Raw genomic sequence first — 15,032 nt, 5'->3', positions numbered from 1 at the left:
TCGGTAAATATGATTGTATTAACTTAAAACAAAGACTGGAAAACAAATTATCACAGGAAAATTAGAAACAAAGAAAACACAAAGCCCAACGCACATCTTAATTCTTCCTTTTCTTTAGATCTTCAAATCGCTTCATAATGGCGTCAAATTCGTCAGGATCATTTTCGTCTTTTTGTTCAGCATCCGCAGCGAAAGAAGGAAGATCGTCCAATGGAACCGAAGGCAAACTAAGCAAATCATCGTCATCAACCTTGGGAGGAAGGACCCCCTTCGTATCTTGTGAAGACGGCTTCTCAATTTTTTGCTTAAAGAAAATCACCCTTTAGAAGTATAACTGGCAAAAAAAAGAGGCTACAAAACACTCCTTTTAATTGTATTTATTTTTCTTTTTGAATTTTAGTTGAACGGTTGGAACTAATTTTATTTGAGCGATAGGAATATATATATATATTTATATTTATATATATATATATATATATATATATATATATATATATATATATATATATATATATATATATACATATATATATATATATATATATATATATACATACATATATATATATATATATATATATATATATATATATATATATATATATATATATTGATTGACATGTAGTCAGTCATAAGGATACTTACGGCTATCCTTAGACATTTCCTCTGGAAAACATTTAACAAATCTGCCTCGGCCTTTCGAAGTTCCCAAGTTTTATAGCCATACTTGATCGCTGTCCAAGGCCGTATGCAGGAGGGGGGATAACGGCTTTGAGTCCCTCCCCCTAAATTTGTGTCCGACTCGTAAAAAAGTAACATAATTGTTTTGTATACATAATAAAAAAATTTGTGTCACCTATCACAAAAACTAAAATAATTAAATAACTAATAAACATCATTCATTTTGACGGAACAAAAATGTTCAATTTCCCATTAGCAGTCACTTGAGAGTTAAAGAATACAATAAAATAAACACTAATCAACTGCATAAAATGTTCTAAGAATTCCTATATGTCATAAAATTATATAAAATGGCAGAATATATAAAATTTTCAAGATTATATACATCATGACATTATAAATTAACCTTATGTTTACATTCGATTAAAAATTACACTGCTGTATACAAAATTTCAAAAGAACTGTAACACCAAGGTAGTCAATTTTCTTATTATTCAATTTGTATATATAACTAAGTATATATATATATATATATATATATATATATATATATATATATATAACCCGTATCAACTTATCACATAAATGAAAAATAATTAATTTTATGAGCTTCATTAAGAAGGAACAAAAGCGCTGAGTTTCAGGCTCAAGGAATGAAACAAAAAAAAACCCGTTAGAATAACCGTTTTCTTGGTTATTGCTTAATTTAATTTTTTCGTCTTTTGTCAAACGTTTTTTTTTTGTTAAACATTACTGCAAATACCCTAACTCGTGTTTCCTCTGTCTTGTTTAGGGACTTTTTTGAGCACTTAGAGCAGCTTGGCGGAGGTCCTTGCCGAAATATTTACTTTGTCTTTTTCCTTCCGTCTTTTTTTTTTTTTTTTTTTTACTGGCCGAAAATCACCCTCGTTTTCTTGGTTATTACTTAATTTAATTTTTTGTCTATTGTCAAACGTTTTTTTGTTAAACATTATTTCAAATACCCTAACTCGTGTTTCCTCTGTCTTGTTTTGGGACTTTTTTTAGCACTTAAGAGCAGCTTGGCGGAGGTCCTTGCCGAAATATTTACTTTGTCTTTTTCCTTCCGTCTTTTTTTTTTTTTTTTTTTTTTACTGGCCGAAAATCACCCTCGTTTTCTTGGTTATTGTTTGATTTAATTTTTTGTCTATTGTCAAACGTTTTTTTCTTAAACATTATTGCAAATACCCTAACTCGTGTTTCCTCTGTCTTGTTTTGGGACTTTTTTTGAGCACTTAGAGCAGCTTGGCGGAGGTCCTTGCCGAAATATCTACTTTGTCATTTCGCTTTCGTTTTTTTAAGTGGCTGAAAATCACACTAGTTTTATGGTTTCATGATTATTTAATTTTTTTTATCGTAAGTCATGTATAGCCAGCCAGCGTGGTCATACAACGCACGCACGTCAATTGACAGACAAAATCTAGAAATCGTGGCTGGGACCCTTTTCCCTCGCATCGGAATATTCAGTCTCTTTTCAAAACGCGTTGGCTCTGTGTACATTAATATGTACATTGTTATCAAGTCAAAGAAAAAAAAAGAATAATATAAAACAAGATTCATATACTATCTTGTTATATAGGAAATTTAGCTGGACAAATAAAGCAAAATGATATAAAAAACATTCTAACTTCTAATTAAAATAAACAATTATAAACGGTCCTAGTTTCCTGTTACTCCTTCTCAGAAGGAAACACTATGAAATTTTGAAAACAACTTTTAAAAAATAAAAAAACACATACTTATATCACTCCAAAAAGTTCTTCACTTTACTTTACCCCTAACACACAAATATATAGCAGAAATTATATATTTTACATGCATTTGGCCATACATCTCTCTTTTCTTCAAATAGAATTAGGTAAAGAAGCAACATCGACGAAATCAATCTACGGAAAAATGCATGTAGAGTATATAGTTTGGGTTATATATAAGTGTACATTAAGGGAGAGGGGGTAAAGCAAAGCGCTTTTGGGAATGACATAAGTATTTTATATATATTTTTTCTTTCGTTTTCAGAATTTTAGTGTTTCCTTCTGAGGAGGAGTACCTGTCAACAAGGATCTAATAAATAAATATTTACCTCTGGATTAGTCCCGGGATGGCTTTTAAATGGAAGGGCATCTTGTTTTGACCTTGCATCAAAGGTTTGGTATGGGGGTGGTTGATCCAACCCAATAGGCCTTTGTGGAGCAGAATTAGGCTGATAATCTACAGATGAACGAGGTGGCTGGTATTTTGACATCTCCGGGGCTGAAGGATCAATATTTGAAATCTGAAATATGCCAATTTCACATTTACCCTATTATGAAGGAAACAAAAATAACTGAATTCCAAATACAGTATATACGGATTTTATAAGCTAATTGTCTTTTTATTATGTTGCAAGAGCAACATTTCTTTTTCTGTAAAGTTTGAAACCTTTTTCACAAGTAGCAGAAGAGAACAAGGAACATTTAAACATATTAAAAATAATACATATAATAATACAAAATAGACCCTCGTGGAACACCGCATCAAATGAGCAATGATTGAGATATTGAGCCGAGAAATCTAATCCTCACCTAATAGGTCGAGGAGACTTAGGAGAAACGACTTATTAAAATAAAGTTGCTAGAACTGTCAAAAAAGAAATGTAAAAATATGTCATTTTTAATTTAATTTCATCAAGAGAGAATCGAAAATAATTTAAAATACAGCGTACATGTATTTAATAAGTTAATTTTCTTTTTATTACAGGAGAGACATTTTGGGTTTGTCCTTTTTTTTCTAGTTGAGATTCATATCTGTATTTCAAAGTAAAAGAAAGAAGAGCAGAAGGCCAGTTCTTGGACCATCGAATCATATTAATGAATACATACAATCTATCTAAATAAACCATTTACTAGGCTACAGCTATCGCTGCAACCATGATATGTCCAGACCTACAGACAAAGTTTATAGACTTACAATACAGCTCAATATGCTCATAATTACCATTTTTCTGATCTAAGTAAAACGTCATTTTGAGGTTTCCCGATTTAGGAACTTTAGTGAAGGAGGAAGGTATAAATTTTATAAATTCAAAGTCGTTGATAAGATCCTAAAATCATTTTTATTTGGACCATCATTAAACAAGAAGAATCAAATAAACTTCAAGTTTGAACTAAGAAAATAAAATTAATATCTCAACGAGTTCTGCACACGCTCAACCTACTTTCATAATTTGTGGTTTCTGCCATGCCTTCACTAGTTATTGACACTGATCGTAAGATCAATATTTAACTAGTAACATTAGTAACATTAGTAACTAGTAACTTAGTAACATTGTTAATGCTCCAGGGAAACAAAGTGATTGCTACAAATTCCTATCAGTAAGTAATAGTAATTCGTTAAAGCGTTATATAGATTTGAGTCGCGTCAGATTCAACCCCTACCGACCCAACAAAAAGAACCAAATTCTAGCACAGAATATCGTTGCAAGAGAAGGATGGAATATATTTTAGTTCTGCAACAGCAGAACTGGCGTAGTTAATGTTTCAAATCGAGAGGAGGGAAGTAAATAGCCTTGACTTTTCTCGGGGAAGGAGGGGTGGTTACAAGGACAGCAATATCTCATCCCGCACCCGCTTGAAAGACATTCGTCAGTTTTTTAAATACAAATTTTGTATCTTGAGATTTAAGGGATTTCTGTCTCTGAAACTGAATAGCCTTTTCTATAATTTTTGATCGCTTTAAATCCATCGCTTGATTTAGCTCCTCCTATGCTTGCTGGCCCATATTATAGCAAATTCCAGATCTAATCACCATAAAACGTGATCCAATCTGATATTTTTTAATAAAAGTGTTAGTCAACACCAGACACTTTAAAAAAGGTTTTGAAATTAAACTAAAAATTAATACTAAAATGGCAGAGAAAGAAAAAAACTTATAAAAATTTTCTGTCAGGAATTGAACCGGAGTAGAACAGTAACAAAATATCCCATGCGCTATGCAGGCTTTCATGGAGACAATTTAAACGTTTTTTCTATTTTTTCCGAATTAACCGTCCCTCCAGTACCCCCATATTCCAATCGGGGAAGCGACTATTTCTAGTTTAATCTGGTCCTGTCCCCGATGCGCCTGCCAACTCTCATCGTCCTAGCTTATCTGGAAGTCCTCGAACTAGCCAAACCCAGACCGACAGACGGACAGAAATTGCGATCACTATATGACACTTGGCAGGCGGGTAAGTGCCATAAAAAGACACTTACATTAAAATACGACCATTAAAACTAAGAAGAAAAGTCCTAGTTGAACTTCGTTGAAGTAAGGATGCTAAGGCTGTTTTAATTTTTTTTTTTTTTTTTTTTTTTTTTTTTTTTTTTTTTTTTTTTTTTTTTTTTTTTTTTTTGATGACCGTATTTTAATGCAAGTTTCTCTTTTATATTTTCATTTGTGCTATTCTGAGGACGACCCTTGGACATAGGTTCAAAATATTCATTTAAAGTTTGGAATTCCACTTACAGATAAAATTCATAGCGTTCTACTTGTATTTTTTGTTTATGATGGAAAGGCAGTGTGGTCTTCGTTGCTATTTATGTTTTTCCAACCAAACATCATAATAATTGACACTAGAAAATTCAGACAGGGAGTAAAAATTTAGAACTTGTCTGCGTGCTACAGCTTACAAACAACAGAACAGGCTACTTTACAGAATGTGCTGCTGATGTACTTACAACAAAATTTGCAGTTATCCTATATAGATCTCACAAATTATAACAGGCATTTTATTTCCAAGAACAAGTATAATTTTCTAGCTGCAAAAAAATGTGCTATTGTTCAAATTCAGCTTGGAAAAGTGATCGGGAGTGAGTGATTCTAGTCACAAATCTAGCATCTTAAGGGACCTAGCAGGTCTGTTTATCAAATAAAATGACATAGTTTAAAACGGAGCCCAAACCATACTTGTTATAGGTTTAAAACAAAAAAGTTCTTTGACAACCCATGCCTTAACAGATAAAATTAAAGTAACAACACAGTACCATTAGAATAATACTTTCACAATTATAACAGCATTAAATAACATAATACAACACCCCATAGCCTATAAAATTACTACAACAGCATAGAAAATGAAAATGATTATAGATTAATGTGTTAGAGGTTCTACTTACATTAGGATAATGAAATGGCTTGTTTTCTGTAGGAGGAAGCATTGGTACTGGCTGACCCATTGACGGCATTTCTGGATAATTAGAAACTTTGAAGCCAGGTTGAGGTGGAGCAGACCATCCTCCTCCTCCTAAATTATTCCTACCTTCAGCAAAATCAATTAGTTCACCGGTATCCTTTAAAATAAACAAGATTTACTAATAAGTAAGTAAGTAAGAGTTGAAAAAGGATATACTAAAGACAAATATTGAAATTTAGGCAAACTTTAGGTGTTTTACATCCCCAAATGGAAAGGATACAAATTCACAAAACAACATAAAATGAAAAATATTGCTTTACAATATGTTATCAAAACAACGATCAATTTTATCTTTGTCAAACCTTAAATCTTCAAACCTTATTTTCGGATGAATTAACAATGCTTCTTGATTAAAAAGGTCACGTTGGTTCTTTACTTTTCCCAATTCAGTACTTGTCACCTTTAATTGCACAGTGGCTTAATCTCTGCTTGACAGTAAGGAACCAAAGGTTCAATACCAGATGCCACAGAGCAAACGCAAAGACCTCTGAAGTCAAAAAGCATAGTTAATCCATAGACCATACTAAGCTTTGGTGGTTTATCTATCCATTTATTTAACAGATTTGTAGAAAAAATATCAAGCTAAGGGGAGGTCACTTACATAACATTGGATTCGTATTCTATGCAGTAGTGTTTAGTATCTCAACACAATACTAATTAACACACCTCGACACATATGCACAACAGCACATATACATAACATACCTCGACACATATGCACAACAGCAAAACAGCAGGAAAAATGCAAATAAACCCAATAAGCAATGAGAAATACAGAAGAAATAGTTTTCCAATAATACTCATGACGACAGACCAATTTTGTTTGGCCCATTCCAGGAAAAACACTCAGATCACAAAAATTAGCTGATCTCTTAGCATTTCACAAAATTTGTGAATTAGCATTTCACAAAATCAGCTAAATTATCTAAAACAAGCCCACAAAAAAATGAGAAAAGTTGAAAATTTGCTGCATGACCCATAAAAACAAAGCGAAGAACTAGAGAATATTGAAAAGAAAATTGCTTAAAAGGAAAAAGATGTTTGAACCTACAAACAAACATTTCTTGCACTTTAAATTTCGTCTCAGGAAAAAATCCTCTTTCACCTCTGAAGGACAGACCTACATGAAGGTTGAAAAACTGTAACCAAAGGAAATGTCACTTACCACGATTTCAGGCTCGTATTCTATACCATAGTGTTTAGCTATCTCGACAAGATATTTTTCAACGATGTGTCTTGGTGGTGCCTGTACACCAAGCTTCTGCTGAAGTTTCGGGGAAATAGTTGCAACAGCGCTATCCCTACAGGCCTGAAAAGAAATACACATATTTTTAGTGTTTAAAGACATTGTTACGTCTCTTTCAAGGCCGTTTTGTTGTAGCTAATCACAGGGCCATCAGCGAGAGGAGACTTTCAGCAGAACATTCAAAAGGTGAAAGAACCTGTTTCTACAATTCTTCTTAAATGGTTAAATCTAACAATAATAATAATTTATTCCTCAGGCCTCTCACTACAAAATTTCCACATAACTGACACATTATTAAAATAAAAATCTTATGGCAGGGCGAAGAGCGGATCGACTGCGGCACGATTGCCATTTAAAGTCGTCCTATTTTGAAAGTCTCGGGATATGGTATGTTTATGTTTAGGCTATTGGAGAAGGCTTCCAGTGATTTCATCTTTTCTACTGGGAATGGTAGTTTGTTCCAGATCCTGATGACCCAGGGTATGAACGAATGATGGTAAGAATTAGATCTTGCAATCTTCATCTTCCCGGGGTCCAATTACAGAATGTGTAATCTTGGGCTGCTTTGGGGAGTTATTTGAAAAAGTTTCCTTACTACATGGTTTTCTTGTAACTATTTGTTTTCAAACTTTTCAAAAACTGAGCTCATGATATTTTGGTATTCAAAACAGGCGCTGGATAAGATCAGAATAGAGGAATAAATATTATGTCAAAATAGGATAGAAAGGTTCAAGTCATCTAGATACATCGAGGTCATTATAGATGAGATGTTGCCATTCCGCAAATACTCAAATTATTTGCATCCGAGGCTTGTCCACAATTTGGGATTCATTTATAAGATTAAAGCACGTGCTTACATTTTCTATTCTTAAATTTGTATCCTTCCCTTATTGAATCCCATCTTAGATATCACCCTATAATTTACCTATAACTTACACCCTAAAAAAAGATTTTCTTAATAACTAATAAATTTCCATCTATCAATTCAAACATAATGGCACCAAGCAGCATAGGAATGCCTAGCTTTGCTTTGAAAGCGTAGTTATCCTTGGGAATCAACATATTGTTAATGTTTGAAGTTTTATCGGTGAAAAGCGCTGTAATAATTAAATTATAATTTTACTTGTAAATTTTCACGATTCAATGTGGCAACACTGACGACAAAGTTAGTAATTTCTGAAGGCTAAATATATGCCAAATTACCATACCACAAAACTAAACTTACTATTACCTACTATTCAAGTTGCCACACAACTAATATTTTTCATAGTTAGGCAAAAGTAATATTCTTCTCATACTGAAGTTAACCAAATGCAGAGGCCACCCGGCTTCAGTTGATATTACAAGGAAATGTTAGCAACATTAGTACTGTGAGAAAGAGTTTGACTCTTTCTCAGAGCTCTACTTTTTTAACAGTAAAAGACTTTAGCGTAAAGAGCGGGACATTGAGGAAGGAACAGCCCCTTTCATATAAGCAGTAATATCTGTTCGTTTTAATATTTAATGTCGCTCCTTACTTTCAGTTAAAAAAAAATGTTTTTTTATTTAATTTCTGAACATTTTTTGAACTAATGCATGTTGTGATTTTGGCTCTCCGCACATGAATAATTAAAACGAAATTTACATATTATTATTATTTTTTTTTGCCAAATGGCTTTCTCATAGTTTTGATCGGACGATTTTGAGAAAAAGAACCAGGGGAGGAGGCCTAGTTACCCCCCAATTTTTTGGTTACTTAAAAGGCGACTAGAACTTTTAATTTTTTACGAACGTTTTTATTAATAAAAAATATACAGAAACTGCGAATTAACTTACGTAATGAACTTCTATATTCGTATGTTTTTATTAAGTATATGAAGGGGTTCGCCCCCTCGCCAATACCTCGCTCTTTACGCTAAAGCTAAAAAATTTTCCAAACTCCTTAAGAATGACCCCTGAACCACAAACCCCGTAGAATAAATAGTTGAAATTACTAAAAATACTTTAGCGTAAAGAGCTAGTTATTAGGAAGAGGCGAACCTCTCATATGCGTAATAATTTATGTTCGTTTTAAGTTTTAATGCTGCTCCTTACTTTCAGTAGAAAAATCTTTTTCATATTTATTTTTTCATTGTTTTTTAAAATAATGCTAGAAAGTCCTGCGCCCCCTTCATGGAAATCCTCTTCCCCTATGACAAATTCCTCCATGGAAAGATCCTCTCACGTAACCCCTTCCCAAAACCCCTCCCTCTCCCAACCAAAAAAAAATCCTCCTGAAAACGTCTGTACACTTCGCAATAACCATTACTATATGTAAACACTGGCCAAAGTTTGTAACTTGTAGCCCCTCCCATGGGGACTGTGGGGGAGTAAGTCGTCCCCAAAGACATAATTATTAGGTTTTTCGACTACGCTGAATAAAATGGCTATCTCAAAATTTTGATTTGGTGATTTTGGAAAAAATGAGCGTGGGAGAGGGCCTAGGAGCCCTCCAATTTTTTGGTCACTTAAAAAGTGCACTAGAACTTTTAGTTTCCGTTAGAATGAGCCCTCTCGCGATATTCTAGGACCACTGGGTCGACACGATCACCGCTGGAAAAAAAAAAAAACAAATAATCACGCATCAGTGATCTGTCTTCTGGCAAAAAATACAAATTCCACATTTTCGTAGCTTTAAACTACTACAGTAGAGTTCTCTGATACGCTGAATCTGATGGTGTGATTTTCCTTAAGATTCAATGACTTTTAGGGGGTGTTTCCCCCTTTTTTCTATAATAAGGCAAATTTTCTCAGGCTCCTAATTTTTGATGGGTAAGACTGAAACTTATGTATTTAAAATCAGCATTAAAATGTGATTCTTTTGATATAACTATTGGTATCAAAATTCCGTTTTTTAGAGTTTCGGTTTCTATTGAGCCGGGTCGCTCCTTATTACAGTTCGTTACCACGAACTGTTTGATCAAAACTCATTAGGATCCGATCACCCACTCGTAAATTAAAAATACCTCATTTTTTAAATTGTTCCTCTCCCTTTAGCCCCCCAGATAGTAAAATCGGGGAAAACGACTGTATCAAGTCAATTTGTGCAGGTCCCTGACACGCCTACCAACTTGCATCGTCCTAGCACGTCCAGAAGCACCGAACTTGCCAAAGCATTGGACCCCCCCCCCTAACTCCCCCAAATCACGTATCTACGAAATTTGCTTATTTTACCCATCAAGTTTCATCCCTATCTCTCCACTCTAAGCGTTTTCCAAAATTTCCGGTCTCCCCCTCCAACTCCTCCCAATGTCGCCAGATCTGGTCGGGGTTTAAAATAACAGCTCTGAAACACGAGATCCTTCTGAAAATCAAATTTCATTTAGATCCGGTCACCCGTTCTTAAAAATACCTTAATTTTTCTAATTTTTCCGAATTCCCCCCCCCCCAACTTCTCCAAAGAGAGCGGATTTAGTCCAATTATGTCAATCAGGTATCTAGGACTTGTGCTTATTCTTCACACCAAGCTTATTCCCGATCTCTCCACTCCAAGCGTTTTCCAAGATTTCCCGTTTCCCCCTCCAACTCCCCCAACATCACCAGATACGATCGGGATTTAAAATAAGAGCTCCTAGACAAGGGATCCTTCTAAATATTAAATTTCATTAAGATCCGACCACCCATTCGTAAGTTAAAAATACCTCATTTTTGTCAATTTTTCCTCTCCCTCTAGCCCCCCCAGGTCAAATCAGGGGAGCAACTGTTATCAAGTCAATTTGTGCAGGTCCCTGACACACCTACCAATTTTCGTCATCCTAGCACGTCCAGAAGCACCGAACTCGCCAAAGCACTGGAAATCCCCCCAGCTCCCCCAAAGAGAGCGGATCCGTTCCAATTATGCCAATCAAGTATCTAGAACTTGTGCTTATTCTTCCCATCAAGTTTCCTTCCGATCTCTTCACTCTAAGCGTTTTCCAAGGTTTCCGGTTTCCAAGATTTCTGCCCCCTTTGTCCCCCCTCCATAAAATCTTTCTAGATATCAAGTTTCATTAAGATTCGGTTACCCATTCGTGAGAATGGTATTCTCCACACCAAGTTTCATCCTGATCTCTCCACTCTAAGCGTTTTCCAAGATTTCCACTCCCCCCAATGACACTGGATCCAGTCGGGATTTAAAATAAGATATCTGAGATACGAGGTTCTTCTAAATATGAAATTTAATTAAGATCCGATCACTCCTTCGTAAGTTAAAAATCCCTCATTTTTTCTAATTTTTCAGAATTAACCCCCCCCCAGCTCCCCCAAAGAGAGCAAATCTGTTCCGGTTATTTCAATCACGTATCTAGGACTTGTGCTTATTTTTCCCACCAAGTTTCATTCCGATCCCTCCACTCTAAGCGTTGTCCGAAATTTTAGGTTTCCCCTTCCAACTCCTCCCAATGTCACCGGATCCGGTCGGGATTTAAAATAAGAGCTCTGAGACACGATATCCTTCTAAATATCAAAGTTCATTAAGATCCAATCACCCATTCGTAAGTTAAAAATACCTCATTTTTTCTAATTTTTCCGATTTAACCGTCCCCATGCCTGCCAAATTTCATCGTCCTAGCTTATTTGGAAGTCCCTAAACTGGCAAAACCGGGACAGACTGACAGACCGACAGAATTTCCGATCGCTATATGTCACTTGGTAAATACCAAGTGTCATAAAAAAAAAACCTTAAAACAAAACACGAAACTAAAATAGGATGACCCTTTCTGAGTAACAGTGAAAGGGTAATGAAATATATAAGCACTTGTTTGAGACTGTTGGTTCAAATCCTGCTGATGAGAGATTTTCCTTTGAATAATTACTTCACTATTTATAATGGTTGAAAAGCTTTTACATTAGCTAGATGTTCCTAAGCAGGTACCTAAAACAACTCTTTTGACATTAAATAAAACACAATCTAAATAAATTAGTCATACCAAATGGATAGCCCTTCAAAAATAATTATAAGGAATATAATATGAAAAAGCAACTCGAGTGTCTGAAAACTGCTCATCTACCCTTGATTATATTACAACAAAGGGTATTTTACGCATTTAGTGGCTTATTACAAAAAAAAGCAGATTCAATACAAAAAGAAGAGAAAAAATTCTAACACACATTCCTAAAAACAAATTGAGAGAAAATCTGTATACATGAATACTCATTCAAATAAAAAGCCAGAATGAAAACTGTTCTACTGCCATTGACTCTATTGCAACAAAGCGATATTTTACGCCATTTCTTAAAAATATAATCTCTCAAGTGCCGAAGGCTACTTGATACAGGACAAACAGCACAGAAACAGACGCGTGGTACCTGACACATAAACACGATTTCTATTGTTTATAAGAAAAACAGAGAAATTGGTGAGTAAACAGAAATAAAGAGAAAAACAAAATAGGAAAAAGAAAGAAAAAAGGGAAAGTAGTAGTAAAAAGTAGCAGGGCATACCTGACCATACTGCTTTCCATATTTCATAGTGAGCTGATCTGCAATAACTTGCAATTCTGCTACATCAGCCTGCATCCTAGGGGCAGCCCAAATAATACTTGATATCGCCTCTGCAAGACCCTCGTCTATTGTCCTAATAAAATTAAAACAAAATAAAAATTTGTACAGGTCCGAAGAGAAGAAGCAGAAACGGGCGAAACCCTAAACAGAATCCTAAACAGACCACGCCCAGAAGAGCCAATTCATATCCCCGAGACATCACGGATACTGCTGGATATCGCCACCGAGCCTCCTACCGAATATGAAATGTTGAAGGCAGTAAAAAAGCTGAAAAATGACAGGTCACCAGGAGACGACCGTATCACAGCAGAAATGCTGAAATGCTCTATGACTACTCTTGTCTCCTATTGGAAAAACTTCTTCAAAGTCATCTGATCAACAGCCAAAGTACCCTCGGACTGGCGCCACAGCACGCTCTTCAAGCTGTTTAAGAAGGGTGACGCCGTCCTATGCAATAACTGGCGCGGCATTAGCCTACTTTCCATCCCTGGTAAACTGCTGTCCCACATTATTCTGGCCCGTATTCAACGCCACCTAGATGAATGTCTTCGCGACAAACAACATGGCTTTTGCCCAAACCACTCCTGTACCAACCTGATTTTCACCTTGCGATTGATCACAAAGGAAAGCTGCGAATGATGCAACAAGCTATGTAACATCTTCATAGATTTCGAAAAAGCCTTCGATTCTTTGGATCGCCAGTCACTTCGGAAGCATCTCCGTTATTCTCCGTGTTCTCCGAACAGTAGTCTCCGTACTACTGTTCACATTGATCCTCGACCATATATTGCAGAGCATCCAGTCAACTAGGCTACGCCTAAATGATCGCCTGCTGAGCGAACTAGATTTTGCGGATGACATTGCAATAGTTGAAACCTGCAAAACACGACTTCAGGAATTACTCTCGAATATCCAACAAAAAGCAGGTGGATTTGGTCTTAAAGTCAATGCCAGTAAAACCAAAGGAATGGCGACAAGCGATTCACCTCTGAAAATTAAATGCGGCGACAACGATGCAGAACAGGTGTCAACTCCAAATACCTTGGCAGTACCATCGAAAATACAGGATCCACAGCCAAAGAAGTCATGGCCCGAATTGTTCAGGCTAACAGCACCTTCAACATGCTTAATAAAGTATGGAGATCAAGTGCTTTTTCTCTCCGTCTCAAACTCCTCCTGTTAAACAGTAACGTCCTGTCTGTACTCTATGCATTGGAGACTTGGCATCTCAACCAAGACCAAGAGAGGAGAAACAAGTCCTTTGAGAATGCTTGAGGCTGCTTGGTATTCACTGGACCCAGAAAGTCACAAATACACATATAGGGAACATCACGGGCCGGCCATCCCTCACCAAAACCATACGAAGACGCAGATAGAGCTACCAAGGTCAAGTACAACGCATGGACGAAACCAGAATTTCCAAGCAAGCATTCTTTTGGCTACCCAAAGGCACCCGCTGCAGAGGACGACCCAAAAACACACTCGTCGTACCTTCAACAGCGACCTGCGTCAACTTCATGCCTCCCTACCACCAGAGTGGAAAGACATTATTGCTGCCGCCAGTTACAGAGACAATTGGAGACTCTTCATGGATGCCTTGGATGCCTCTGGAGGCACAGGAAGATCTAAGGTAAGTCATTTTAAAACAAAATCAACTAGAATGGTCTACTAGAACTATTGTATTACTTTAGTATTTAACTTAAGTATTTAATATAATACTTAAAGTATTTAATTACTATGTATTAAATACTTAAGTATTTTCTATAATAAGCATTGGAAGTCAGGGGAGCTTCAAGCTCTGCCAATGAGAGAAAAAAACAACACTAACTAAAATTGCCCAGAAAAAATCACCCAAATTAGTGCAAAAACTAGTTGTTATGTATTTTTGCTTTTGTACAATTGAAGATAAATAAGAACCATTTCTGCCAGAAGCGAAAACTAGACATGTTTTGTTACATTTGAAATTTACTACTTATTCTGTTATTAACTATTCATAATATAAACTTACTACAAAAAGGTAAAGGATACAGCATTAGACTTTACAGTCCCTACCGGCGGTGCTGATCTCCGTTTCTTGGCCCTTCAGCCAGGAAGTGCAATGGGGGGCTTAACTTACTATAACAATAATAATAATTATATAATATAAACTAATAGTAATATTAATAATAATTACTAACACATTACCTACTTTTTGAAAGCAGAAATAATTTAAAAACATGACAATTCACTTAGTTACCAACAATTACCAGTCGGATCACAGCCTATATAGACACCAGTTGCACAAACATTTTTCAAAAGCTATCGTCATGCATTAATTGGCGCTGCATCAAAACCGGACATTCTTGCAGTTGGAAACTGGATTCCAAAGAGGATTTTTTT

General features: G+C 35.6%; 1 protein-coding gene across 1 annotated transcript in view; it reads right to left on the bottom strand.

Annotated features, from left to right (window-relative positions):
• LOC136043912 (IST1 homolog) overlaps positions 1-15,032 on the bottom strand; it is a 36,521-nt gene continuing 21,489 nt past the window's right edge. The window contains exons 4-8 of the mRNA XM_065728956.1: positions 12,594-12,726; positions 7,074-7,217; positions 5,832-6,005; positions 2,780-2,971; positions 1-304 (exon numbers count right to left, since the gene is read on the bottom strand). Coding sequence (XP_065585028.1) covers positions 98-304; positions 2,780-2,971; positions 5,832-6,005; positions 7,074-7,217; positions 12,594-12,726 — 850 coding nt within the window. The 3' untranslated portion in view covers positions 1-97. The remainder of the gene's footprint in view (positions 305-2,779; positions 2,972-5,831; positions 6,006-7,073; positions 7,218-12,593; positions 12,727-15,032) is intronic.

Source organism: Artemia franciscana, chromosome 2 (assembly GCF_032884065.1).
Source record: "Artemia franciscana chromosome 2, ASM3288406v1, whole genome shotgun sequence".
Lineage (NCBI taxonomy): Eukaryota > Metazoa > Arthropoda > Branchiopoda > Anostraca > Artemiidae > Artemia > Artemia franciscana.
Note: the sequence above shows the minus strand (reverse complement) of the source record. Positions and strands in the feature narration are given on the sequence as shown.